Genomic DNA, 27,209 nt, shown 5'->3' with positions numbered 1-27,209 from the left:
TCACCTGTCCATTCCCTCCTCAGATGCAAAGTTTCTCCAGCACTTTGTTTTGCTTTATTTGAAAGATACTAATCTCTCAATATTCACCCACATCGTACGTAGGCCATTTCCATTTATTTTTATTTTCTCGTTTCCATTACCTTCCTCCCACCATAGTTACGAGATCACACGCTGGTTAAATTGTGAATTGTATTGTGAGGGAAAACTTACTTCTTGTTTTGTTGTTACTATACCGAAGAAAGTGACCACAGCTGGAATTTTAACATCAATACTTTTATTAATTCCTGAAAAAAAAATCTTCTATTGCACAGCTCCATACATCAATGTATTGTTTCAGATAAAAGACACGGTTTTATTGAAGTTGTGCATTTTACTGAATCCTTATGCCTTAGAATTTTTTTTCTACCTTAAACATAATCTGCCTCACAATGCAAACAAACAACTTTCAGATAACAAACTGTGCATGTGACCTTCCAATGTTTCCAATCCGTCATAAAACTTAAAGTTTTTCACAGCAGCATTTCAATATCTTAGCATCCAAGAGATATTTCACTTATTACTGGGAAAAAAAGTTAAAATCGCATTTTTAGCTATAAACAAAAATCGGAACTATAGTTGTAGAAACAAAGAACTGCAGATGCTGGTTTGTACCAAAGATAGACACAAAGGGATGAGTCACATTTTGGGTTAGGACCAGAGATGCTGCCTGACCCTGTTGAGTTACTTCAGCTCTTTGTGTCTATCTATACCAATAGTTGATATTCAATACCATCTTACAATTCCATCATGAGAATTTGCTTGTTTGAGGTGGGGGTCCCAGGAATCCTCCAGCCTGTTTGGTAGCAGCACGGGAAGGAGCCAGACCCAGCAGTTTCTGAATATTCTGAGAAGCAAAAAAGGAAAATAATAAACCCACAAATTAAGCTAATCTATAAAATATTGCAAAGTGACCATTTGTATCTACCAGCTCAGTTTTTACAGCGTCTCTGTCTGTGAAAGTTACAAGTTCCATGTCAACGGCTTCATTAGGTTGGTACGACACTGCATTACACACAACGGCCGATGCACCATTGCAGCTTTTTCAGTAGAGATGTTAAACAAGGACTTCATATGCCTTTTTTTGGGGAACATCAAATATTCGTTGGCCATTCTTGGAAGACCAGGAAAGTTCTGCCTCACTTCCAAGGCAATATTATTTCCCAATAAACACCACTAAATAAAGACTCATTATCGTACAGCTATTTATGGTATCTAGCTTTGATGCATCTAATTTTGTGCAAATTAGCTGCCACATATACAGCACCACAATGATACGCTTCAAAAGGCATGTTGGACATACTAAAATTGGATAAGATGATATAAATTTACACATTTTTTGTTTTAAAACATTTATGCATGTCAAATACTAAATAGCTATAAAGCAATAAGCTTCAAGCTATAACGCAACGCACATTTTTTTCAAATGTAACCATCACCAAAAGGTATGTAAAATGTAGTCATCCTCAGTTTGAGAGTCTAAAGTAGTTTCCTCAAGGCACCAGAAATGCTCGGTAACAAGGTAAGCAACATTTAGACATTTCCCCCCTGCTGTTCCAAGGTGCAGAAGAGTACTTAAGTGTCTTTAAAACTTTTGAAATTAAAAACAAAATTGAACAAACCAAGTCATATCGTCAGCGAGCACACGCACAAATATCTCCACTCAATAGCACAAAATCGAAAACAAAAAGGAGCAAAATGAGCACTAAATTTTTACGAGCTTTTGAAATATAAAATACTGAAAATACTACAAACATTAAAATGGTCTAAAAGCATGTAATATTTAAGTGAAACTGTTGTACTATGAGAATGCAGAAATTATTTAGAAAGACCATGAAATGAAGTACCATATTTCCTGACAATAAAGATGCTATTTTTAACCCGAAAATAAGGCCCGAAAATGTACCTGCGTCTTGGAGGCCGAAGTTAGATTGTTAGCCAAGAAAGAGACTTGGCTATCCCTCACTACAATGGCTGTAAACCGACAGCACTGCTGGGGGGTGGGGGAGGGGAAAGAGTTCCTTTCACAGTGTGTGGGGAGTTTGGCCCGGGTCAGGCTCGGGTGGCTGCGAGCAGCCGCCAGGACCGGACAGCAGAACTGCAGCTAGACCCGGGGCATGCAGGCGACCTACAGCTGGTCGCGGGGAAGCAAGGGATCTGGGAACTGCAGCCAGTCCCGGGACACGCAGGTGATCTGGAAACTTCAGAAATCTAATTGAAAAACACGTGAAAACTATATTATTAGTATGTATTATTACTGATTTATGTATTATTAGTATGTAATATTACTAATGACTAATTTAGTTAGTATGTATTATTACCTCCATTTATTAAGTATGGCGATAGATGTGGCCCTATATCTGGGCCACATCTATCGCCATCCGCTCACAAACATGGGTCCTGGTTCTTAAGCAAAAAAGTTGGCTGACCCCATGGACTAAACCAAACCCTTGATCCTGTCCCGCCAGCCTTTTTTCAAAATTTAGCAACTCAAAATGGGGGTGTGTCTTTGACGCAGGCACGTCTTCATTGCCGGGAAATACGGTATAACGTTTAACAACTTAAGTTAGTTGTAAACGGGCAAATTCAGAGAAAATGTTGACAGTTAATTTCCAAATGATAATCGCTTATATGGAAACAATGTGGTCAAATGTTACACATGATTTGATCTACACAGGAGGGTACCAAAGACTAGCATTACATTCATTTTCAATTAATGATTTATTCTAAATTCAGGTTATTTTCCTTGCAGTTAGATTTTTATCACGTTAATCATTGGGAAAATGGTCTCTCAAACTCAGAAATAGCTTTAAAAAAAAATGCCCTATGTAAAACTGAGTTTAGAGATTAATACCTAGTCAAGTTTTATTTTCCTGCACGCTTGGCTGGATGCGAATGTGGACTTTAATTCCTATATTTCTTTTCATTGCTTCTGTGTAACATCCACTCCTACAGCCAACAATGCTTACCTGTCGGATTGACATTGTACATAAAATGTACAAGAAAATGAAAGAGCAGTCGGTGTAATCTTCTCCAAGGAGGTTGCGATGGGACAGTCCTTGGATGTATGACAAGGGAACAAACGGGAGCTTTGCAACCACTCGGCCATCAAATCTAGAGGAAAACAATTAGTTTATACATGATCATAAAAGCTGGAAGTTGTAGTTAATGCACATAAAGTGATAAATAAATTACGAGCTAATATTTACTTTCATTTAGCAATTTCTGAAAAAAGAGGACAATATGCATAAATCTGAAAGCAAAATCATGGCAAGAAAGTAATATTGGTAGATTTAATCTTAGGAGACCACTTCATTAAATGAGACCCCAGAGATCTACAATTATTGGCTATAATTAATCCCTTATCAGCTGCATTACTGTGCATAAAATAAAAAGATTGAAGAATATACGATTAAAATACATGAGATTGGTATTTCTGTTGAGAAGAGCTGAAGACAAATAAAACCTCTGAGAGACACGAGGTAAATCACCTGCAATATCTCTGCCAAAACCTCCAGTAAAGAAATACAGCCAGCAGTGATACCACAAGGTATCAATTAATGACTAACTCACAGTTAGGACGCAGAATGCTGGGAGCAACTCAACAGGTCAGGCAACATCACTGGAGAACATAGATAGGTGACCTTTTGGGTCAAGAAGGGCCCCGACACAAAAGATAGCCTATCCATATTCTCCAGGAATCAGCCAGACCCACTGGGTTACTCCAGCACTTTGCTTCTTTTATAGACCAGCATCTCCAGTTCCTGTTTCTAGCCTGCCAGCTAGCTTAAGCACACACTGTGGACCTCAACTGGCCAACGGTACTGCATTGTTCCCATTTCAACAGTCATTTAACATAACTCTGATTGTTCTATGTCAGTAATTGCCTGGAATCCATTTTACATTGGCAGGGACTCAAACATGTGCAAGGATAAGTATGACGTTATCAGATGAGATTCTGAAGCTCAGAAAACGTCAGACGTGCTGACATTAAACTCAATTGGAATGCCATGTTGTGCAAATTGGTAAACAATTTCCAAAATGATTCAGATAAATTCAATTTCAGATTACTAAGCAGCTGAAAGAGCAGCACTATTAAAGATTCAAGAGGTCAATTCCAAGAACAGGTAAATTAAAGACAAAATCTTCTCCACTCAAACTTATTCTACTAAATTATTCTACGTGGGGCAAATTTTGATTGTTTTCTCTGGAATGCTGGAGGTTGCATGAAGACCTGATAAAAGTATACAAAATTATGAGAGGCATAGATAGGGTGGACAATCAGACCGTTGCTCCCCAGGATGGAAAAATCAAATACTAGAGGGCATAGCATTAAGGTGGGAGGGACAAAGTTTAAAGGAGGTATGCAGGGCAGGTATTTTTCTAAACTTTTATTTATTTATTTTAAACGCACAACTGCCAGGATGCACATTGCCAGGGTTGGTGGTTGAGACAGGTACAATAATGGCATTTAAGGCATTGGATCGGCATATGAATACATAGGGAATTGAGGGATGTGGATAATGTGCAGATAGATAAGAGATGGTCTCAGCAACATGTTCGGCACAGACATTGTAGGCCGATGGGACTGTTCTTGTGCTGCACTATGTTCTATGTCATTCTCTTTTAAAATAAGAGCATTCTAAAATAGGTTTTAAAATGCATGATTGTGGTAACTTATGCACTTGTCCACAGAAAAAAAAACTATGGGACACAGAGTGCATTCACAAGAACATTTGCTGAAAGAGCCACATCATATTGAGTTTAGAGATGCAGCAGGGAAACAAGCCCTTCAGCCCACTGAGTCCGCACCAACCAGCAATGAAACCAAGCCAATTAGCCTATAAACCTGTACGTCTTTGGAGTGTGGGAGGAAACCGGAGATCCACCCACGCACGTCAGGGGAGACGATACAAATTCCGTACAGACAAGCACGCATAGTCATGATCGTACCCGGGTCTCAGGCACTGTAAGGCAGCAATTATTTTTCTAAATATTCCTCACCTCTAGGCGCTTCCATCTTTTCTAAAATTAATTTAATATTTAATTATTGATGTAAATTTGAAATATCCATAACTTAGAGATATTTAAAATGATTTGCAGGTCTTTTCCCACAGAACCTACGACTGGAGTCTGGTCACCACATGAAGCCTGCTCTGCATTAAGGACTCAGTCACAGACAGACAACTGGTCAGTCGTCTGCATGTGGGTGAATACCTCATATGCCAAGTTTGAGCCGTGGCAGAGATTTGGCACCACCTGACCACATACTTTCTACAATAAATACAACACGTGGCTGGCAATCATAATTATTCATTACCCATTCGTTTGTCCTGAAGCATTAATTACCCTAAAAACTCACTGTGCAACAATATGTACGTTCCCCAACAGGAAGTGGCTACTGACATATAATGTAATTTAAAGTAATTGACTGGAATGGTCAACTAACGTAAACATTTGGATGTTGTGACATCCCTAAATAACAAGTGTGATTTTTCTTCTGTAGTTATACAGAACATTAAATCATAAAGGAATTCAAAACCAACAAAACATCAAGGCAAATATTAGTTCTCAAATGGGTAGATATAATTCCAGTTTTAATACATTACCTTCAAACATGGTTTAAAAATATCGTCTCATAAGAATTCAAACAGTCAAAAGAACATCACAGCAAAAGTAAATTAAGACAAACAATCTTGAACAAAAGGGATTATCCTAAAATGCCAGTTTATGGAGGATTTTCTCATTCTAAAAGACTACTGAGGAAAGACAGCACTCAAGTACTGATTCTTGACCGCTCCAGTTTTAATTTAATTTTCAAACTTGTGCACAAGTAAAGGTAGCGTTTATTGCCCAACCCTAATTGAACTTAAGATCGTGATTAGCTGCCAACGTGAATCATTACATCACCCCTGGGGAGGGTGGAGTGCTAACAGGTAGAGTTTCAGGATTTACATCCTGCGACATAAATAAGGACAACATGTTTCCAAGTCAGAACAGTGCGCAACTTGAAGTGGACCTACAGATGGGATGAAGAACGGTCTCGACCCAAAACGTCGCCCATTCCTCATCTCCAGAGATGCTGCCTCACCCTCTGAGTTACTCCAGCATTTTGTATCTACCTACAGATGGTGGTGTTCCTCTCCCTTGTCCTCCTTGGTCTTTGGAAGTGTTGTTAGAAAATATAGCGCTAATGGCCGCAGTTCATTTTGAAGATGACACACCAGCAAACATAGAGGGAGGAATGAAAGTTTAGGTTGGTTGATGATGCCAGTCAAGCACAGACTTTGTCTGAATGGTGCTCAACTCCTTGAGAGCTGTTGCCACTGCCCTCATCTAGACAAGTGAAAGGTATTCCATCACTCTCCTCACTTATGACTTGTGGATGGTGGAAAGGCCTTGGGCTGTCAGGAGGCAAGTCACTCGCTACAGGGTAACCAGCCTCTGATCACCTCTTGTAGCCGGGATATTTATAAGTTTCTGGTCAATGGTGGCCCACGGGGCAATGGTAAGTGATGCTACTGAAAGTCAAGGGTGCTTCAGGTTGGAAATCAGAAAATACAGATAAACTCAGCTGGTCAGGTAGCATTTGTGGAAAGAGACAGTTAATGTTTCAGATCCGAGGCTATTCATCAGTATTGATTTGATTTCTTTTCGCTGAGAAGTTGCAAATTGAATTGAATGTGAAATCATCAGCAAACATTCCAAGCCCTGTCCTGTCATGGAAGGAAGGTTATTTTCTTCTTGCGTATGGCGTGCACAGCCTAAAGTTGTAGAAACCAAAACATCTATTTGTGCACGTCGGGTTGATTGCATTAGTCGAAACAGGGTGGACCACGTGAAGGTTGCAATCTCCCACAGGAAGGTTATGAATGTAACAGTTGAAAATAGCTGGTTCTAGGAAACTACACTGAAGAACTCCTGCAGAGATGTGAAAATCAAAAAAACTATAAATGCTAGAAATCTGAATAAATAATAGAAAATACTTTAAAAACCAAACAGCATGTCAAGCAATATTTTGGAATGAGAAACAGATCAAAGACCCTTCTTCATCAGAACCGAGTTTTGTGACAATTTGTTGCAAAATAACCGCTGAAATTATAAAAGTTCACAGGTACCTGGCAACATATTTCTGACAAGAACATAAGAATATTGCAGAAACTGTGCCTCAAATATGACAACTATTTCACACTAAATAATTTTGAGAATAAAATCCTGTTAACAGCTAAACTTAATCATACTGATTTGTACTCATCCACAATTTAATATTGTACACCAACCCAAAGTTTTTCCAGTCAAGAAAAGAGTGTTACTTCTTATAATAACAAGGAACTGCAGATGCTGATTTACACCATAGACAAAAATTGCCAGAGTAACTCAGCAGGACAGGCAGCAATTTTAGGGAACATGGATATATGATGTTTCAGGTCGGAACTGAACGAAAATGTCCAAAAAAGGGTCCCGACCTGAAACGACACCTATCCATTTTCTCCAGAAATGTTGACGACCCACTGATTGACTCCAGCATTTTGGGTCTACTAGAGTTACACCTTGACACCCATGGAAGAAGTTTAACGGTTCGGTAAACAAAAAACAGGAGCTGAAAGGAAGGTCTATTCTGTGCAATAATTAACAAAGCATGATTGTTACCGGCAAATTCAGAACCCGCAGCATCCTACAATATGCAGTGCCAGACATCTATTTTCCATCCATGAATCCAATTACAAGATATTTGTGTAAGAAGGAATTGCAGACGCTGGTTTAGGCTGAAGATAAGACACAAAAAGCTGGAGTAACTCAGCGGGACAGGCAGCATCTCTGGAGCAAAGGAATGGGTGACGTTTCGGGTCAAGACCCTTAGGGATAAGGGAAACGAGAGAAAGATGGTGATGTGGAGAGATAAAGAATAATGAATGAAAAATATGCAAAAAAGTAACGATGATAAAGGAAACAGGCCATTGTAAGCTGTTTGTAGGGTGAAAATGAGAAGCTAGTGCAACGGGTTGGGGGGGTGATAGTGCCAGGGCAACCTAAAGTGAGATATTTGACATTAGATAATGTCACAATATATTTTAGAAGGACCAATTCAAGATTATAAGAATTATTTGCCAAAGATCCAGCATATTACTAGACTGGGTCCCATGTTCAAACGGGAGGGCTGGTCTCTCGACGCAATATTCCACCTCTCCGCCGGGGGGGGCTTTCTGGAGAGCTGGTATGGGTGTTGTTGGCTGTAGGGACTACTGGTCTCCAGAGGGCTAGTATGGACATTGTGGGCCAAATGGATTCTTGGGGTGGCAGCTCAGTCCCTCAAGCCTAATGTGCCGGCAGCTCGCTCACGGCTGGTGGGCTGGCAGTTGACTCATGGCTATTCCTTGAAATTCGATTTCAAGCAGGGTGCAAGGTCACCAAATTCAAGTGCAGTTTCTTGCCTCTTCGAGCAGGGTGCAAGGCCACCAAATTCAAGTGCAGTTTCATACCATTCAAGGAGGGTGCAAGGCCACCAAATTCAAATGCAGTTTCATACCATTTCATGCAGGGTGCAACGAGCCATTAGCAGTGCATGTTTAACTTCACCAACCCAAAGAGCCATTAGCAGTGCATTTTTAACTTCACCAACCCAAAGAGCCATTAGCAGTGCATTTTTACTTCAACCATATTTTCATTTTCAAATCACATTAAGGGCACTCACAGTTGAGTAGACATGTGTTCAGTGTTATTCAGAGCTCAGAGACATGAACCTCTGGCTTCCTCCATCTTGCAGATACTGAGTGAGGCACACCACTTCCTGGTTTTATAGTCCCTTCCCCTCCCCCTCCCTCCAGCAGGGGCAGCAGAGAGAATGGCAAATTATTTAAAAACATTAATATCTCTCTGATTTTTCATCGATGGAAAAAATCCTCCGGTCCCGGAAGGGGGAGGGGGGCTCTGAGCGAGGTGGCCAAAAATTATGGCCGTAGGTGGCGCCGTTCTCTCGGAAATCGCTGCACAGCGAGCCAAAAGCGGTCAAGATCAGACTTTTAGTAATATATAGATAGATAGATTTCACGTCTTAAATGAAGAAAGGTCTAAAGTAACAAAGGAACACTCACATGGAATTAAACATGCCCATCAAAGCCGTGAAACAGAATCCAATAGCAAACATTGACTTCATTCGCACCTGGCACAAGAAAAATGAAAACTGTTAATGAACAATTAATTTCTGAAGAACAGCCGTATATCGGGTTGGAGACTATTTCCACCTTGGTCAGATTAGTTAAATTTGTTCCACATGGAATTTAAGAACTTTCAAACTCCGTACAGGCAGCACACAGTCAGGGTCGAACCTTAGTGTTTGGCGCTATAAGGCACTAGCTCGACTGCAACGCCACCGTGCCACCCTACAAGTAGTCCCCACTTTATAAGTAGCCCACATACCGTGCCTATATACATTAGGCTTTTACATGGAAGGTGATTCATGCTAAATTACAATTTAAAAATGTAACATCACAAAGAACATTTCCTGTGATTTTTCACATTATGACGATATATCTTCCAGTATCGGGAAAGCAGAAGTAACCAACTAAAATGTACAAATTAGCAGAACTGTTCTGAAGGATTTTCTCTAAAAGGAAACCATTGCATTTTGATGTTTGCAATATGAAGTACTTTGAAAGAGAATTCAACTTACCATTGAAAGATCCCGATTATTATTTTTCAATTTTTCTTCTTGTCGCTCTGAAAACAATGTTAAAAAATAAGCTTATATAGGTTCTTGTAAATTTATATTTGGCTCCATATCATATATCAGCACGTTTTTCTTTTTATCATGCATTTGAACACGGTGGATGGCTCGATTGTAATTGTGTATTGTCTTTCCGCTGACTGGTTTGCACACGACAAAAGCTTCTGACTGTACCACAATTCCAGTAAATGTACCAAATAAATCTTTCTGCGACATTCTCCGGTATTTAAAAAGCCACAACCACCCACTCCCTTCCCCCCAACAAACAAAATCCCGTGTGAAATTATGATAACGAGCGTCTAGCTCTGAACTTAAGAATCACTTCAGCGCGCCCTATTGTCAAAAACATTACTCTTGGTTTCCTGTTTCCTTTATATCTTCTTTTACCAATTTGTCTTATCGCCATCTTCGTTCAAATTACAGAACATACACAATTGGCTAGATAGTGGACTAATAAACTGAAATATGTGGACGTTAATCCCCAAAAACAAACCTATAAATTATGTTTTCATAACAGATTCATGCTTCAAAAATCAGCTCTACCTTGGTATCAGAATTAACAGTCAACACTCACCATTTCCTGACCCCATGGCTTTATGAAAGTCTATCTCAAAAAAAATCTCAAAGAAAACAAATCTGCCCATTGTCACCAGGCTATCTGGCCATGCCATTATTGTTGACTGGAGCCTTTAGAAAAAAACTAACAATTCCAAATTCCACGCCGTTGCAAAAGGAAAAAGAACAGACTGTGGAGGAAATGAAAACAGATTTCAAAAACTGGAGAAGTGAAATGGGCTAAGGCTATCCAGAGAAAAACAAGCAAGGATTGTGCATTTGTTGTTCTGTACTATTTCACAATTGCTATACTCCTAAGATTGTCAAGTTGTAGCATCACACAAAGAGATCAATCATGGGGCAGATGTCCCACCGTAGAACCAGCAGACCCACATATTTGCTATCTTTTACACATTTACGTGGGCAGAAGCCAAGATTTCTGTGCATTCACTCTACTCCAGATCACCTGAAGCCATCTGTATTGTGCAGCACAGACATCCTTAGACCAAACCTTACGTGCAATGCAACCCCACTGAAACAATTGTGAAGAAACAGCTGGCCATTGAATAATAAGCAGACGTCTAATTTGAAATTATTCAAATCATTCTCATTTCAGAGTTTCTCTACAACTCAATAAATGGATTCATCAGAAACATCATGATACAGAGGCAGAAAAAAAATCGTATTATAAAAAAAAGGAAAGAGGGGAGTTTGGGGCCCGAGTTTCAGATTCGTAATGACATAATTTCCCTGCAGGATTTTCCATAATAAAGGTCTTTTTAATAGCTATTATATTTATTACTACAGGCTAAAAATACCAGAGTGTAAAGTGCACTCAAGCACCTTTGTTTAAAATCATTTCACTTATTTTCTGAAGTCTGACGAAGGGTTCCGACCCGATGCATCACGTACTCCCTTTCTCTAGAGATCCAATGAGTTACTCCAGAATTTTGTGTCTATCTTACTTTATTTTAAGTTTGTTATCACACTTAGGTACTTCTTTGTGTATACCAATTAACATTCACAAACATTCAAACTCATTGATGGTTTTGCCACCAGCTCCTCAAGACTGTCAAAGTCTTTCCGGAAGGATATCCTGTCACTTATGCTCTGCAAAGGCCTGTTAGTTTCTGCCAGTCAGCTGGGATGCAGCCACTAGAGAAGACTGCAACCAAGATCTTGCTGGAAAAAACAAGCAGACAAGCATCAAGTTGAGGTAGCTTGGCGGTCAGAAGATCCTGTCCATTATATTTACTAAACCCAAAAGGTAGCCTTGAGTTTATGTGAAAGGCACTCATTGCTAATATATTATAGGGGAATTCCATCGAAGTAAATAATGTCATGTAACACGCTGCTGATAATTACCTATCTTCTTCTTTTGTTGCCTCCCTGCAGATTCCGTAATGGATTCTTTCTTCTTTTCTACTGTTAAAAGGGAAAAGTAATGAGAAACCAAATTAGTCAAATATCTCCATTGCTCTCGCACTTTACACCATTCACAACTTTTCCCAAATACAAAGCAGTCCATGGGAGTGTTCAGCTGAATCTGTGCAGATCAATCATTGTCATGCAGGATCAACAATTGATAGATACTATTTATGTTGCACATGCTAAACTGAGGAGTTGTCTTCCCATCACTTTCAAAGAAACACCTGTTGAGCAACCGGGAGATCAGTTAAGTTTAGGCGGACTGAACGGATGTGTTCAGAAAAACGATCGCCGACCCTGCGCTCGCTCAGTCTTGCCGATATACAGGAGTCCACACCTGGAACAGCGGATACAGTACATGAGGTTGGAGGAGGTGCAAGTGAACCTCTGCCTTTTCCAGAAAAGACTGCTGAATAGACACCTGAAAAGCAGAACTGGTCCTTACCCTTAACTTCTCCTTAGACTCCTCCCACTTCCTCCAAATCCAAGGCGTAGCAGTGAGCACTCGCATGGGCCCCAGCTATGCCTGCCTCTTTGTAGGGTACATAGAACAATCATGTTTCAGGCATACACTGGCCCTATCCCAGAACTCTACCTCTGCTACATTGACGACTGCATCGTTGCTACTTTCTGCACCCGTGCAGAACTCACTGACTTAATCAACTTCATGACTAATTTCCGTCCTTCACTCAAATTCACTTAGACCATCTCCGACAACTCCCCACCGTTTCTAGATCTCACTCTCTCCATCACAGGAGACAGACTATCGACTGACATCTATTATAAACCCACTCTCCATCTTAGCCAACCTGATCGCCCGATTGCTCAGCACTTCAACTCCCCCTCTCATTCTCACTCTGATCTTTCTGTCCTGAGCCTCCTCTACTGCAAGAGTGAGGCCCAGCGCAAATTGGAGGAACAGCACCTCATATTTCGCTTGGGTAGTTTACACCTCAACGATATGAACATCAGCTTCTCTAATTTCAGATAGCCCTTGCTTTCTCCCTCCTTCCCCTCCCCAGTTCTCCCACGTCCGACTGTCTCCGCCTACATCCTTTCTTTTTCCCGTCCCGCCACTCCCGACATGAGTCTGAAGAAGGGTCTCGACCCGAAACGTCGCCAATTCCTCCTCTCCATAGATGCAGCCTCACCCGCTGAGGTTCTCCAGCATTTTTTGTCTACCTTCGATTTTTCCAGCATTTGCAGTTCTTTCTTAAACACTACCTGATCTGCCGGTTGCTCAACATTTTAACTCCCCCTCCCGTTCCCACACTGGCCTTTCTGTCCTGGACCTCCTCCATTCTCAGAGTGAGGCCCAGCACAAATTTCAGGAACCGCACCTCATATTTTGCTTGGTAGACAAAAATGCTGGAGAAACTCAGCGGGCGAGGCAGCATCTATGGAGCGAAGGAAATAGGCAACATCACCTTTTGCTTGGGTTGCTTACAGCCCAGCAGTATGAACATTGACTTCTCTAACTTCAAGTAGCCCTTGCTTTCCCTCTCTCTCCATCCCCTCCCCCTTCCCGTTCTCCGACCAGTCTTACTGTCTCCGATTACATTTTATCTCTATACCGCAGACTCCTCTGACATCAGTCCGAAGAAGGATCTCGACCCGAAATGTCACCCATTCGTCCTTTCCAGAGATGCTGCCTGGGCTGCTGTGTTACTCCAGCATTATGTGTCTATCTGCAATTAGGTAGGTTAGTAAATCAGGACTGTACCCCAGTGTATGAATGGACTATTCAGTAGTCTGAATACAGAAGGGAAGACACTATTTCCAAGTTTGGTGGTTTGCACTTTCAAGCTTCTGCCCCGCAGGAGCAGAGAACAGCAGATACAGAAGCTTGATGAATATCCCAGTGAGTGAATAACCTTTCAAGGACCAGCACACTGCAATTGTGAACAACTTGTACGCTGAATTGTACCAATTCTGTTCAATAACACTCGTGATGTCAGTCCAGGAAACTTGGAGCAACAATGGTGTGAGAATACAATCAACATACCAAGTTATTCATATTTGGAGCCTTCAAGACAGAACATCCCTCTATTATAATTACATCAACATCACAGACTTCCCTACCCAAATCTAGGGAGAGGTTAAAATCATCACTTGCTCAAAGTAAAAGAAAATTAACCAAGACCAACTAGAATGAATGAGTGGTGCAGATAGAAGTGGGGAGGAGATTTGACAGTAAATTTGAGAGAATAAAATAGGATTAATGTAGGCTTGGAGTAAATGGGTGCCTGAGAAATGAAGCTTATTTCTCTTGCCAACTTTACATGTTTATGATGCTAAAATATATTAGATCTGATGTAAATGCAAAAGTAACTGAAGGTAGAAACTAAATAAAATTGCTGGAGGAACTCGGTGGGTCAGCAACATCAGTAGAAGGGAATAGAGAGAAAATTTCCCAGGTCAGCAACTTTCCTCAAGATTGGACAGATGACGTCTGACCATTTCCCTATACAGATGTTACCTGACCCACTGAGGTCTTCCAGCTGTTTGCTTATTGCTCAAGATTCCAACATCTGCAGCCTCGTTTTCTTAGAAATGCAGAAATGTCAATGCATTAGAATATTGGCACTTAATTTATTCAACATGCTTCACGTAGAGCCACACTTATGATGATAGTGAATAAAAAGACAAGGAAGCAGTTTTTACATTTTATCTTACTTAAGTAGATGCTGCGAAGTGTCAGCATTCAATTTATTTGCTTACATCTGCAAGCGCAAACCCATTGAATATGCAATGCACAACTAAGCTATCAGGGAGGCACAAAGCAAAGATAGACATGAAAAGCTGGATCAACTCAGCGGGTCAGGCAGCATCTCTGGGAAAAAGGAATAGGTGATGTTTCTGGTCGAAACACTTCTTCAGACATTAAAGCCCTTCTTAGCACAAAGCAAAGATTGCCAATAAGGTTACAGCAGAGAAAAGGAAATTATTAATCCTTCACTCAAAAACTTGCCATAAATTTATGAAATCTATTTACGAGTTAATATGCACAAAACAAATCCCATCCTGATACAACGAGCATCTTAATTAGTCTCCCATTCAATAGGCTTCTCTGACTTTCACTATTCCAACCTACTCCTTTTGTCCAAAGATTCTGCCTGATCCAATTACTCCAACATTTTATGTCTATCTTCGGTGTAAACAGACATCTGCAGTTCCTTCCTACACAAAGCCAAACACAAGCTGAAGGAAAAGCATCTCATTTTCCAAATGGCCATAACAATTGTCAAGAATCAATACCGATTTCATCTAGTTCAGAAAATATGCACCAATGTCGTCGTCCCCCGTTTTCCCTCTCCCCCCCCCCCCCCCCCCCCCCCCCCCGCTAGAATTATTCATTGTGTAGCATATTTGAATCCTAACTAGCTTTTTTGAGAAAATATCACCAATCTATAAAATTCACTCAGTTTTCTCTCTGCAGACATCATTTGAATTGCTGGGAATTTCCAGCATTCTCTTTTATCTCCAATTTTTAGGAACTGTGCAGGTTGTCCCGCGTTGCAACTATTCAACTTATGGACACCCCTACATACGATCAAGCTTCCATAACTTTACTAAATTCAAAAGCCTGAAGAACCTATGTTCATACGTTTATTATCAAGAACGGCAGAACTAGTTTCCTCTTCCTCTCCACTAGTAAATGTTCTCTTTTGGTCGATCATACATGTCGTTCATTACATGCCATTCATTACAATACTGTAGAGGTATGGTTACCATAATGGAACGATTTTTGCTTATTTTTCTACCTTCTGCAAAAGCACACTGGGTACCTGGGGAAGGTCTACGGTGATCTGTTCAAGTTCTCCACCTGTCATTCATCTCCCATTTACATCACTTTCTAACAGATCCACTGCAATCAATGACCATCACCACCAAAGATCTTTGATCACCACCTCTTTAAACCACCAGCACCACAATTATTTGCATCACAATCTGGAGAGATTACCCAATTACAGACTTTAACCACTCCCCCCTCGCTCACTTCTATGCAATTTAAAACATTTTGTCTTCTAACTTTTCCCAGCTCTCAATAAAGGTCAACTTTAAACATCAACTGTTTCTCTCCCCAACAAATACTGCCTTTGCTGAGAATTTCCAGCATTTTCTATTTTTATTTCCCAATTAATACTTACACTTCTTGCTCTGTTTTTCCACCTCGGCCTTTAGACGTTTATATTTATCAGTTCTGTACACCAGTACCCATGTGATACCTGTTAATAAAAAAAGAACAATTTTATCCCTTTCTGTGGGGCACATCAAGGACTATTCAAAACCAGTGTAAATCGAAGACCCAATAATAAGCAACAGGAAGTAAGTCATTTTGCTGTACAAAATAATTTACAGAATCAATGTATTTTGGAGCAGGTGGAGGCTATTGGTTCATTCAAGTTGCCAAAATGTTTCCAAAGCTTCAGTGAATAGCTCTGATATCAAGCACAGAAATCCTCACATTTGCTTTATCCAACTACTTATCCATTTACGGAAGAAACAATTCTCTTAATACCCTTGCCACTGGCATAACATTGTGCATGGTTAAAAACAAAAGACACAAAATGCTGGAGTAAATCAGGAGGTCAGGCAACATAGCTGGAGACAGGGAAAGGTGAAGTTTCAAATCAGGACACTTCTTCAAACTGATTGTAGTTGGGGGGGGGGGGGGAAGCAAAACTGGGAGAGAGGAAGGACAGAGTAATAGGTAGACACGGGTGAGGGTAGTTTTGATAAGCATATGATTGTAACAAAGGTCAGAAATTAAAACCAAAGGTGTGAGATGAAAGGATTAAAGGGGTGGGAGATTGCAACCTTCACGTGGTCCACCCTCTTACAACAAATGCAATCAACCTGGCGTGCACAGACAGAAGATCAAACAGAACAAGTTGTGTACGCAAGAAGAAGAAAGGATTAAAGAGTTGCAAATTGTGAAGCTACTGGAAGGAAGGAGGTTATATGCTCCTGCTTCACTTTTGATTACCCTGCTTCAGGAGATCTTTTCCAAACCCCTCCTTCAGCTCTGATAAATGGTCATTAACATAATTTCCTTTTGCATCTATAATATTAACTTCTTGGAATGCACAATTCAGAAATCCTCATCTTTGATATCATATGCCCAGCTACCCCATAGGCTCTGATTACCCGAGTTCAAATATGGGCAGCTAAACAAAAGGTTGCTAAGTAATAATTTGAGCTTTTAATAGGAGATTCTAAATTTGAATATGGAAGATAGGCATTTATTGATGAAGTCATATTTGCTTCTTGTCTAGATGAGAGCACAGGTGAGAGAATCGGTCACGGAGTAATAATGGTATTAATGGGAGTGCTTTGAGAAGTGGCATGGATTTAAAGGGCTGAAAGGCCATCCTCCTCTCTTGTAAGGTAAAATGGAAATATTTGTAAAAGCTCAAATTATCACTCAGCAACTTAACCTTTTCATTTAAAGTTAGGATAATTGCAGTGGATAAGGGCTTACTAAATTAAACGTTGCAATCTGTTTTTTCTTGTACATCAGCTAAAATGCCATTAAAAAAGCAACTAAAAAAAAATCAGACAAGAAACAGCCATCCCACCTTTTCACCCAAATGTTTCATATTTTCCTCTTTTAAATGTCTCATTTCAAAAGTCACATTTAAATGGGTGACAACATTCTGGGAAGGCAACTTTATTTCATTTCTTCATATATCCTCGATATTCTATTTATAGTGTTGCTATTGAAAAGTACATAATAGATCATGTCACTGTAATTTAAATGCTTAAGCTTTGGAAGAATTTCTAGGTAGGCACATGATATGCATTGAATGGAGGGATGTGGATCGCATCCAGGCAGAGGAAGTTAATTTAGCATCATGTGGGCAGAACAACTATACGTTCTGTGCAAAACTATGATTGGCTTTGCCTTAGGACTAATAACAAGAACTTCAGCATTACTATAAAAATTAAACTAATAATGAATTTGTTCCACACTAGTTTAACTGCATTCCCAATTTCACCCAATCCGAAACATCTGTCCATTTATCTCAGCAAATGTTGCCTAATCCGCTGATTGTCACGAGCACTTTGTTCTTTCCTCATAATTCCAGCATCTGCAGACTCTTGTGCAGGGGCCTCCAAACGTTTCAGCATGAGGGCCACATTATGCACATCCCTCTGCAATTGGATCCTCGACTTCCTCATCCAGACCACAGTCTGTTCGAATTGGTGGAAACACTTCATCCTCAGTTACAATGAGTATGGGAGCACCTCAAGGCTGCGTGCTCAGCCCCATGCTTTACTCACTCTATATCCATGGTGCGAACTCCATCATCAAGTTCGCCGACGACACCACTGTTGTTGGACGAATCACAGATGGGGACGAGTCAGAGTATAGAAGTGAGATCGACCGACTGACCAGATGGTGCCAGCACAACAACCTGCCTCTTAATATCAGTAAGACCAAGTGACCGTTTATGGACTTTGGTAGGGCAAGGATGAGGACCCACAATCTTGTTCACATCAATGGTGGAGAGGGTCAAAAACTTTAAATTCCTCGGCGTGCATTTTTTCGAAGATCTTTCCTGGACCCAGCACCGATGCAATTATAAAGAAGGCACATCAGCGACACTACTTCCCGAGAAGATTACGGAGATTTGGCACGTCGAAGAGGATTCTCCTAAACTTCTACAGGTGCACAGTAGAGAGCATTCTGACTGGTTGCATCGTGGCCTGGTTCAGCAACTTGAACATCCAGGAGCGAAAAAGACTACAAAAAGTTGTGACCACTGCCCATTCCATCACCGGCTTTGACCCCCTCCCCACCATCTAAAGTAGTCGTTGCCTCACAGAGGTATGTTGTACCAAAAATGGACAAACGTCTACAAGCAAATCGCTTCAAATTTGGAATGCTCAGGCTTCAAAAATTTATAAAACTCAATCAGATTTCCTTCTTTATGCTTATGTCAGTCCGTCATCTGTCTGAAGATCATCTGAAACTGACTTGGGAGATTTTCAACATTACAATCGAATGGATTTTGAAAGAGCCTGATTTCATTTGCTTTGGCAACAAGGTCAGAAAATAGCTCCTGAAATTGTTTCTTAAATCCTAAAATTACTTCATTGGCAAATAAGGAAGGACATTCTTCTTCACTTTCTTCATTAAATTCTTCACAACATGGGAAAAGAGCCAAATATGAACTTTCAACTGGCCTTCAAGTAGCATCAGTTTTGCTCTGAACACCTTGACATGAGCAAAAAAGTCACAGATCCAATTTGTTTCCACTTGAAGCTTCAAATTCAATTGATTCATATGGCTTGCTACATCGGCAAAGAATTGTGAATAGCAGAAAATAAGCTGTGGCAATGACTGGCAGAGAAGGAATGGAGGAGAGTGTGGTTCTACTAAAGTGGACAACACAAGAGACATTGAGGGAGATCTCATTTCATATGCTGTAGGCAGCCTGTGAACACTGAGGTGGGGTTGATCACCTTATCATAATATTAAAGATGTCATTAGTGATTTGGTTCAAAGGTATGGCAGAAACCTAATTAGAAAGATCCAAACCTAAAATTTAAGGTCAAAGCACCAAATGTAGAAAGAACTCAGTGGGTGAGACAGAATCTGTGGAGGAAAGGACAGGTGATGAGAGAGGGATATAGGTGAACCGGGTTGGAGGGGAGGGGAATGAGGGGGATAAAAGGGGAATGAGGGACTCGGGTTCATCTCACCTTTATTCCTCCTTTTGCCTCTCCCCTGTCCTCTTCAATTACTTGTCTTAATGACTACAGGCCTGTCGCACTGACCTCTGTAGTCATGAAGACACTTGAAAGGCTTGTGCTGGCCAAGCTGAAAAATATCACAAACTCCCTGCTGGACCCTCTGCAGTTTGCATATCGGGCCAATAGATCTGTGGATGATGCAGTCAACCTGGGCCTGCACTTCATCCTGCAGCACCTAGACCGCCAGGGGACCTATGCGAGGATTCTGTTTGTTGATTTTAGCTCTGCATTCAACACCATTGTGCCAGAGCTACTACACTCCAAACTTTCCGAGTTGACTGCCTGAACCCCTGTCAGTGGATCACCAACTTCCTGACAGACAGGAAGCAGCATGTGAGGCTGGGAAAGCACATCTCGGAGCCGCAAACACTCAGCATAGGAGCACCGCAAGGCTGAGTACTCTCTCCTCTCCTCTACACCAACGACTGCACCTCCACAGACCCCTCTGTCAAGCTTCTCAAGTTTGCGGACGACGCAACCCTGATTGGACTGATCCAGGATGGGGAGGAATCTGCCTACAGACAGAGAGTGTCACAGCTGGAGTCCTGGTGCCGTAGCAACAACCTAGAGCTCAATGCTCTTAAGACGGTGGACAGAGGAGAGCTCCCCTTCCCCTCACCATCAACAACACCACAGTCACATCTGTGGAGTCTTTTAAGTTCCTGGGAACCATCATCTCCAAGGACCTTAAGTGGGGGGCTACCATCGACTCCAGCCAAAAAGGCACAACAGAGGATGTACTTCCTGCGGCAGCTGAGGAAGCACAATCTGCCACAGGCAATGATGGTCCAATTCTACATGGCCATCGTAGAGTCTGTTCTCACCTTCTCTCATGGTCTGGTTTGGCTCAGCCACCAAGCACGACACCTGGAGGCTGCAGCGAATCGTCCGATCAGCAGAGAAGATTATTGGCTGCAACCTTCCCTCCATTGATGAACTGTACACTGCAAGGGCCAGGAAGCGAGCGGGCAAGATCATCTCCGACCCCTCTCACCCTGGCCACAAACTCTTTGAATCACTTCCCTCTGGAAGGCGACTCTGGACTGTCAAAGCTGCCACAGCCAGACATAAAAACAGTTTTTATCCACGAGTAGTTGCTCTACTCAACAGCCAAAAACGTGTAGCCTCCCTTTGATCTGGTATTTTGTTGGTTCACATGCTTGATCAATGGTGTTTTATCAATGTTTTATTATTATTAATGTTTAGTGGTTTCTGAGTCATTTGTAACTGTCACTGTATGTCATGTTGTTACTTGTGGGCGGAGCACCAAGGTAAATTCCTTGTATGTGAATACTTGGCCAATAAACTTACTTACTTACTTATATACCTCTCTAGCTTTACATTTCACACCTCGTTTCCTTATCTGACATCACTCCCGAATAGTCCACCAGGGACTATACTGGGAGTTAGGACTACACCGATCAGCTATCCCCTAGAAAACCGAGCTGGATCCAGTACCTCCCCCGCACGCTGGCTGCAAGGCTGGGCCGACACGTCTGGCCACCCCCGGACAGGGACAGCCCAGCAGCAACTCAACCGCACCTGTAGCACTGGAGACCTGGGTCCCAACCTAACGCAGCAGCACGATCCCGCTCACTCACCAGATGAAATGAAAGTCTGATATCAGCAGATCAACAATGGTTATGGTGAGTGCCCGATGACCTGGGCATGCGCAGTCGGAATACCGAACTCGCTTACAGCCCGCCACATGGGACGTGTTAAGAGCTTGCTGTGGGCCGGATAAAATCTCGTGGTGGACCGGATGTGGCCCACAGGCCATAGTTTGGAGACCCCTTCTCTTGTGCAACAATTAAATCTGTGTTTGCTGCAGCTTTACAAGCACATAAGTTATGACAACAAAAAACACTTTGCACTTTTCCCTGAGTGCTCGCACAAAGTCAAGAATGCCTTGCTTCTCCTTCATCCAGGGTTTTGTTTAGTTATGGATATGGACAGAGAGGGCCCACATGTTAAAATGCTCAATTGGGGCAAGGCTAACTTGAGGATATGAGAGAAAGTCTTGCTCAAGTTGATTGGTTGTTTGAGGGGAAAGAAACATCATCCAAGTGGGATGTTTTTAAAAGTGTACCGACTAGAGCTGTTAGAAGGGCAAAGCAGGCAAATGTAAGGAAGCTTGGCTGAGATGAGGGAAATTGGGGATAGACACAAAATGCTGGAGTAACTCAGCGGGACAGGCAGCATCTCTGGAAGAAGGAATGGGTGACGTTTCGAGTCGAGATCCTTCTTCAGAGGGAAATTGAGGCATAGGTCAAGAATAAGGACACATGGGACAGGTATAGGCAGCTGTGATCAAGTGTATCCCTGGAGAAGTTTCAGGAACTAAGGAGCAAAGTAAAAATGGAAATCAGATGGGCAAAAAAAGGCCAGAGGATAGCTCTGCCAGATAGCATTAAGGCCAATCCGAAGAGATTTTATAAATGCATAAGGGGAGATAACAGGAGAACTAGAGAACTGGAGGTACAGGAGATAGGCAAGGTCCTCAATGAGTATTTTGCCGGGGAGAAAGACAGGACGGAGGAACTAGGGGCAGTCAATGGAAGTGTCTTGAGAGCAGTCAGTGTTACGGTCGAAGAGGTGCTGAAGGTACTATCGTGTATGAAGGTAGACAAATTTCCAGGGTCTGATCAGATATATCCGAGGACATTGTGGGAAACTAGAGAGGAAACTGTGGGAACCTTGGTTGAAATTTACAAGTCGTCTTTGCTAAGAAGGCATGGCAAATGTTGTTACTATCCATGCCGTGTGCTTTAAGGTTGTATCCTCTTAACCCGTTACCTCCTACTGAAGGTATGCTTCACGAACCCCCATATGGCCTGATACCTTGGTCGAAGCCTCTGAAGGTGAAATTTACCAGTCGTACATCCTCGAGGAACATAATACAGATGATTTACCTTTCGTAAATCTGCTGATTGTCCAATGATTTCACCACTTTCCAAAATGCTCGTTGTACTTCTATCCTGAGTGCTCGCACAAAGTCAAGAATGCCTTGAAGGGCTGCAGGGGCCCAAATGCTGAGAACTTGTAGGCCAGTGAGCTTAACATCTAGTGGGATGTTTTTGGAAAGTTACTACTAGAGTATGCTGAGGGATAGGATATCCAGGCATTTAGACAAACAAAGGCTGATTAGGGATAGTCAGCATGGCTTAGTAGGTGGCAGATCGTGACTCATAAATCTGATTTGAGTTTTTTGAAGACGTGACCAAAAAGGGCGATGAGGGTAGAGTTGTAGATGTTGTGTATATATAGACTTCAGCAAAGCATTCAATAAGGTTCTGCATGGTAGGCTGCTCTGGAAGGTTAGATCGCATGAATAGCTGAATGGATAGAAAATTGGCTTCATGGAAGGAAGCAGAGGGTGATGGTGGAACGTTGCTGCTTGGACTGGAGCCTTTGACTAGTGTGTGCCTCAGGGTTCAACGCTGGGCCCGATACTGTTTGTCATCAATTTGAATGAACATACACGTCAAGATTAGCAAGTTTGCAGATGTTACAAAAGTGGGTGAAAACACCCTCACCCAAAGATCTTTGACCGGAGCTCAGCTCTATGATCTTTGCTCTTAACGTCCACTCTATCTTGGCCTTTCACAATGTGGTAAGTTTCAATGAGTTCACCCCTCATGCAGCCATCAAATGCTCCTCAGGATCAAATACACAGGACTAGATGTTAGAAGTCCCTTGTGCCAATAGGTGGGGAGCATTTCACGACATCCGTTGATTGTTGAGAGTGGTAGACGCTCATCATCGGTGGGAGGCGGGGGGGTGATACACATATCTTGGCCTGTGTAACCTTCAGGATAGTTGGGCACAGGACACATCATCAGTAGTGTACCCTTGCATCACTGGGTGTTTCGGCCTTTTAACACTATAACCCTCCACAAGGGCGGCCCGCTGCAGGATGATCAGCGCGTGTCCCGTGTCAAACCATCCCAAAGATTCACCCTGACGTACTTGGGGCCCAGCATGGGTCGTTCCGCTTGAGCCAAATCCACCGGCTGCTTCTTTCAGCCGCCTCTGAGAGTGATCTTATGGTCTTCCGCAGAGCCTGACCGTGGATTCCAAGCTCCTTCAGCAGTCTGATTGTAGATGACGCAACAAATCCTCTGCATCCCACTTCAACTGGATAGACTTTGGTGTCCCAGCCACGCTGCGTTGCCTCTGCTGCAAGCTCTGCGTAGCGCAGCTTCTTACGCCACCCAATCATCCCCAGGATGATTCTCATAAACCTCACACCCTCCCTCAAATATGGGGCCCAAAACTGCTCAAAATATTTCAAAGCCAAAAGGATACGAGCCACACACAGGAAAGTGGGACGAGTGTAGCTGGGGCATGTTGGCTGGTTGTGGGTAGGTTGGGCCAAAGGGCCTGTATCACTCTAGGATGGGCTCACTAGGAGAGGGGTGGTTATATTATTAGAAAAGGAGCTCTCCTTTTGCTGTTTTCACCGAGGTTCCACATGCTCTAAAAGACATGCGAGACAAACGTCTATTCTCCCATTCTCCATTTAGAGCAATCCGCGACTGGGATTCCCACAAGTCAATGCGTATGGTCCATTTTTTTTTTTAAGGACATTCTGAAAGCAAACGTTTATGCATTTTCTCTCTCCATATCGCTTTCCGTAGCTGAGCTCCGAGTATAGAGTGTTCATTTCAGGAGTTTGGTTTCAGGAAAGCAAATGATGTAGCCCAGTGAAATTAGAGCCTCAATGCTAGCCTGGAATACTAGCCTGGGAGAGAACGCTGACGTTGAAAGCTTTTATCCTCGGTAGGTCCTTAATAGTATAGCAGTGAGTATCCCCACCTGTCATATGGGAGATTGGGGTTCAATTCCCCACCGGGGAGGATATTTGAGGGCGGCACAGCTGGTAAAGCTGCTGCATCACATTGCCAGAGACCTGGGTTCAATCCTGACCATGGGTGCAGTTTGTGGAGTTTGCATGTTTCCCCTGTGACCCCACGGGTTTCCTCCGAGTGCTCTCAGTTTCCTCCCACATCGAAAAGACTTGGGGGTTTGTAGGTTAAATGGCCTCTGTAAATTGCCCCGTGCATAGGGGGTAAATACAAAAGTATAGAACTAGTGTGAACGGATAATCGATGGTCAGCTTAGACTTGTGGACCGAAAGGCTTGTCTCCAGGCAGTGTCACGTACTCACTCAAAGGTAGACACAAAATGCTGGAGTAACTCAGTGGGACAGGCAGCATCTCTGGAGAAAAGGGAACAGGTGACATTTCGGGTCAAGACCCTTCTTCAGAACTTCATCTCGACCCGAAACGTCATTCATTCCATCTCTCCAGAGATGCTGCCTGTCCCGCTGAGTTACTCCAGCATTGTGTCTACCTTCGATTTAAACAGTTCTTTCCTGCACATGTAATCACTCAATCCTGCCAATGCGATTGGAGAAATTTGCCTTAAGAGCACTGATCTATCTCTTGGTAGCTCGCCTCTTACGTAAGGCAAGGGGTATAGAAGGGTAAAAAAACCCTCATACCTTCAGATTCAGGACAATTTCTTCCCAACTATTATCCGGCAACTGAACAGTCCTCTCTGGCAAGTCCACTCACCAGCTAGAGTGCAATCCTTACCTCCCATCTATCTCATTGGAGACCATTGAACTATGTTTAATCAGACTTCAATGTTATATCTTACACTGAATGTACCCTTTATTTTGTACATTGTGGACAGCCTGATTGTAATCGTGTATAGGGGGTTACACGCAAGGTCACTGGGTCATAGGGCTTGACGCATGGAGCCGCACAATCCATCTGGAGGACATACATAACTTCCGGTATATGTTATTAATGCTAGAAACACGTACTTTCCTACCTGTTAAAAACCTCCAAAATGTTGAATTTTTGCACTGAAAAAAATTGTGCAAGTCGGGGTAAGTGTGAGGGACATGTACCCAACTTCAGAATTCCAAAAGTGAAGCGAAATGAAGGTAAAGAGAAGCGAGAGCTGAAGGGACAACAGCAGCTAAAGTGCTTGGTAATACATTGGCTGTGCAGATATCGGAATTGAAAACATTGGGAATTATCGCGTTTGCTCACTGCATTTCATTAAGTAAGGCATTATTTGTGTTTTTTCTTGATTCCTTTGGTATCTAAAAAGTCTCAGAAGTGATAAATCTGGCTGTAAAATTTTCTTCAGATGCGTTTTCATTTTGTATGTAAAAACCCACGAGAACCATTGGTGATTAAAAACATTTACAGCCAGATTTATCACTTCTGAAACTTTTTAGATGCCAAAGGAATCAAGAAAAAACACAAATAATGCCTTAGTTGGTGAAATGCAGTGAACAAACTAAGCACTCTGTCTGCTGTTGTCCCTTCAGCTCTCGCTTCTATCTATCGTCATTTCTCCTCACTTTTGGAATTCTGAAGTAGGCTAAATGTCTCACAAGCTTATCCTGATTTCCATAATTATTTACAACGCAAAAATTGACAATTTCGGCGGGTTTTAACGGGCCCGCTACGCTGGAACAATGGTAAGTGCCTACCTGCAGTACATCGCGTGTAATCCACTTTGGAGTAGCGTAGCAACAGTACGAGTCATGGGTCGTGACCCGACTGCCGTGAAACCTCCCTATAGTCACTAACTAGAGACCAAAGATCTTATAGCAGAGCTTCGCTATAAGATCTTTCTTTGCTAGAGACCGGTGCTGGCCTACCACCTACCTCATTGGAGACCCTCTCTCAGACCTTCTTGCTATCTTTATCAGACCTTATCTTACACTAACCATTATTCATTTTATCCTGTATTTGTACACTATGGACAGCTCGATTGTAATCACGTACAGTCTTTGATTGGAAGAGGGGACCGTGTAGTATGCAAAGCTTTTCGCCGTACAATAATAAACTAAAACAAGACACTCTCCTTCTTTATAAGTCCAATAACCGCGGTGCAACACTGCAACACGTCGTGTCTTTTTTGTAAAGAAAAGAGACACAACAAGCTGGAGTAACTCAGCGGATCAGACAACATCTGTGGAGAAAAGGAACAGTTGACGTTTCGGGTCGAGACCCTTCTTCAGAAACCAGATCTACAGTTCCTCCTTTCCATGAGCGAAGGTTGTTTTGTTCTAATGTCTGTACACACACCCCTGAGGCGGAGCGGGGGGCGGGGGATGGGAACAGGGTCCCAGGATCCAGGGATGGATGGGCACGGGGGCGGCGACGACAGGGGCCGGGCAGAAGGGTCTCGACCCGAAACATCTCCCATTCCTTCTCTCCAGAGATGCTGCCTGTCCCGCTGAGTTCCTCCAGTTTTTTTTTGTGTCTATCTATACCGGGACGACGACGACGGGCCCAGGCTCCCCCACCCCCACCCCCTTATCTAAACTCCTCTCACCTTCGGCCAGGAGCGCGGTGCAGACGGAGATGAAGACGATGAGGATGGTGTCGGCGCACATGGTGCTCATGGCTACGGCCGGCCGACCGACCGGGAGTGGGGGCTCCAGGAGTGAGGGGCGAGGAGTGGGCGCGGGCGCGGGCTCGAGCTCCGTCTGTCTCCCTCACACCAGCGCGGGCGCCACCAACCAACGGCCGAGCGCGCAGCGGCTGATGGGAGCCGGAGCCGGGCGATAAATCACGCTCATTTCCCCGCACTTTTTTTTACATTGGACACCAAACCGTGCATTCCCGTGAAGACAGAGGAAAAAAACACGGATGATTTTTGGTGAGGGTGA

At 42.6% G+C, this 27,209-nt stretch overlaps 1 protein-coding gene across 1 annotated transcript; it reads right to left on the bottom strand.

Moving 5' to 3' along the window:
• Positions 1 to 257: 257 nt before the first annotated feature.
• On the bottom strand, positions 258 to 27,056 carry tmco1 (transmembrane and coiled-coil domains 1). Its single transcript, XM_055642291.1, has 7 exons — positions 26,873 to 27,056; positions 15,895 to 15,972; positions 11,681 to 11,740; positions 9,707 to 9,753; positions 9,129 to 9,196; positions 3,006 to 3,150; positions 258 to 883 (listed from the first exon to the last, which is right to left on the bottom strand). The coding sequence occupies exons 1-7, from the start codon at positions 26,940 to 26,942 to the stop codon at positions 785 to 787; spliced, it is 567 nt and encodes a 188-aa protein (XP_055498266.1). The 5' UTR covers positions 26,943 to 27,056; the 3' UTR covers positions 258 to 784.
• Positions 27,057 to 27,209: the final 153 nt, after the last annotated feature.

Source organism: Leucoraja erinacea, chromosome 10 (assembly GCF_028641065.1).
Source record: "Leucoraja erinacea ecotype New England chromosome 10, Leri_hhj_1, whole genome shotgun sequence".
In the NCBI taxonomy this organism is placed as follows: Eukaryota; Metazoa; Chordata; class Chondrichthyes; order Rajiformes; family Rajidae; genus Leucoraja; species Leucoraja erinaceus.
Note: the sequence above shows the minus strand (reverse complement) of the source record. Positions and strands in the feature narration are given on the sequence as shown.

Bases quoted from the DNA above. Each gene is read 5' to 3' on its own strand.
- tmco1 (XM_055642291.1), bottom strand. From the start codon at position 26,942: ATGAGCACCATGTGCGCCGACACCATCCTCATCGTCTTCATCTCCGTC. The intron at 9,197-9,706 runs GTAAGTTGAATT...TTCTTGTGCCAG, and splicing joins ATAATCGGGATCTTTCAATG to GTGCGAATGAAGTCAATGTT. The intron at 3,151-9,128 runs GTGAGTGTTCCT...GTTTTCCTCTAG, and splicing joins ATGGGCATGTTTAATTCCAT to ATTTGATGGCCGAGTGGTTG.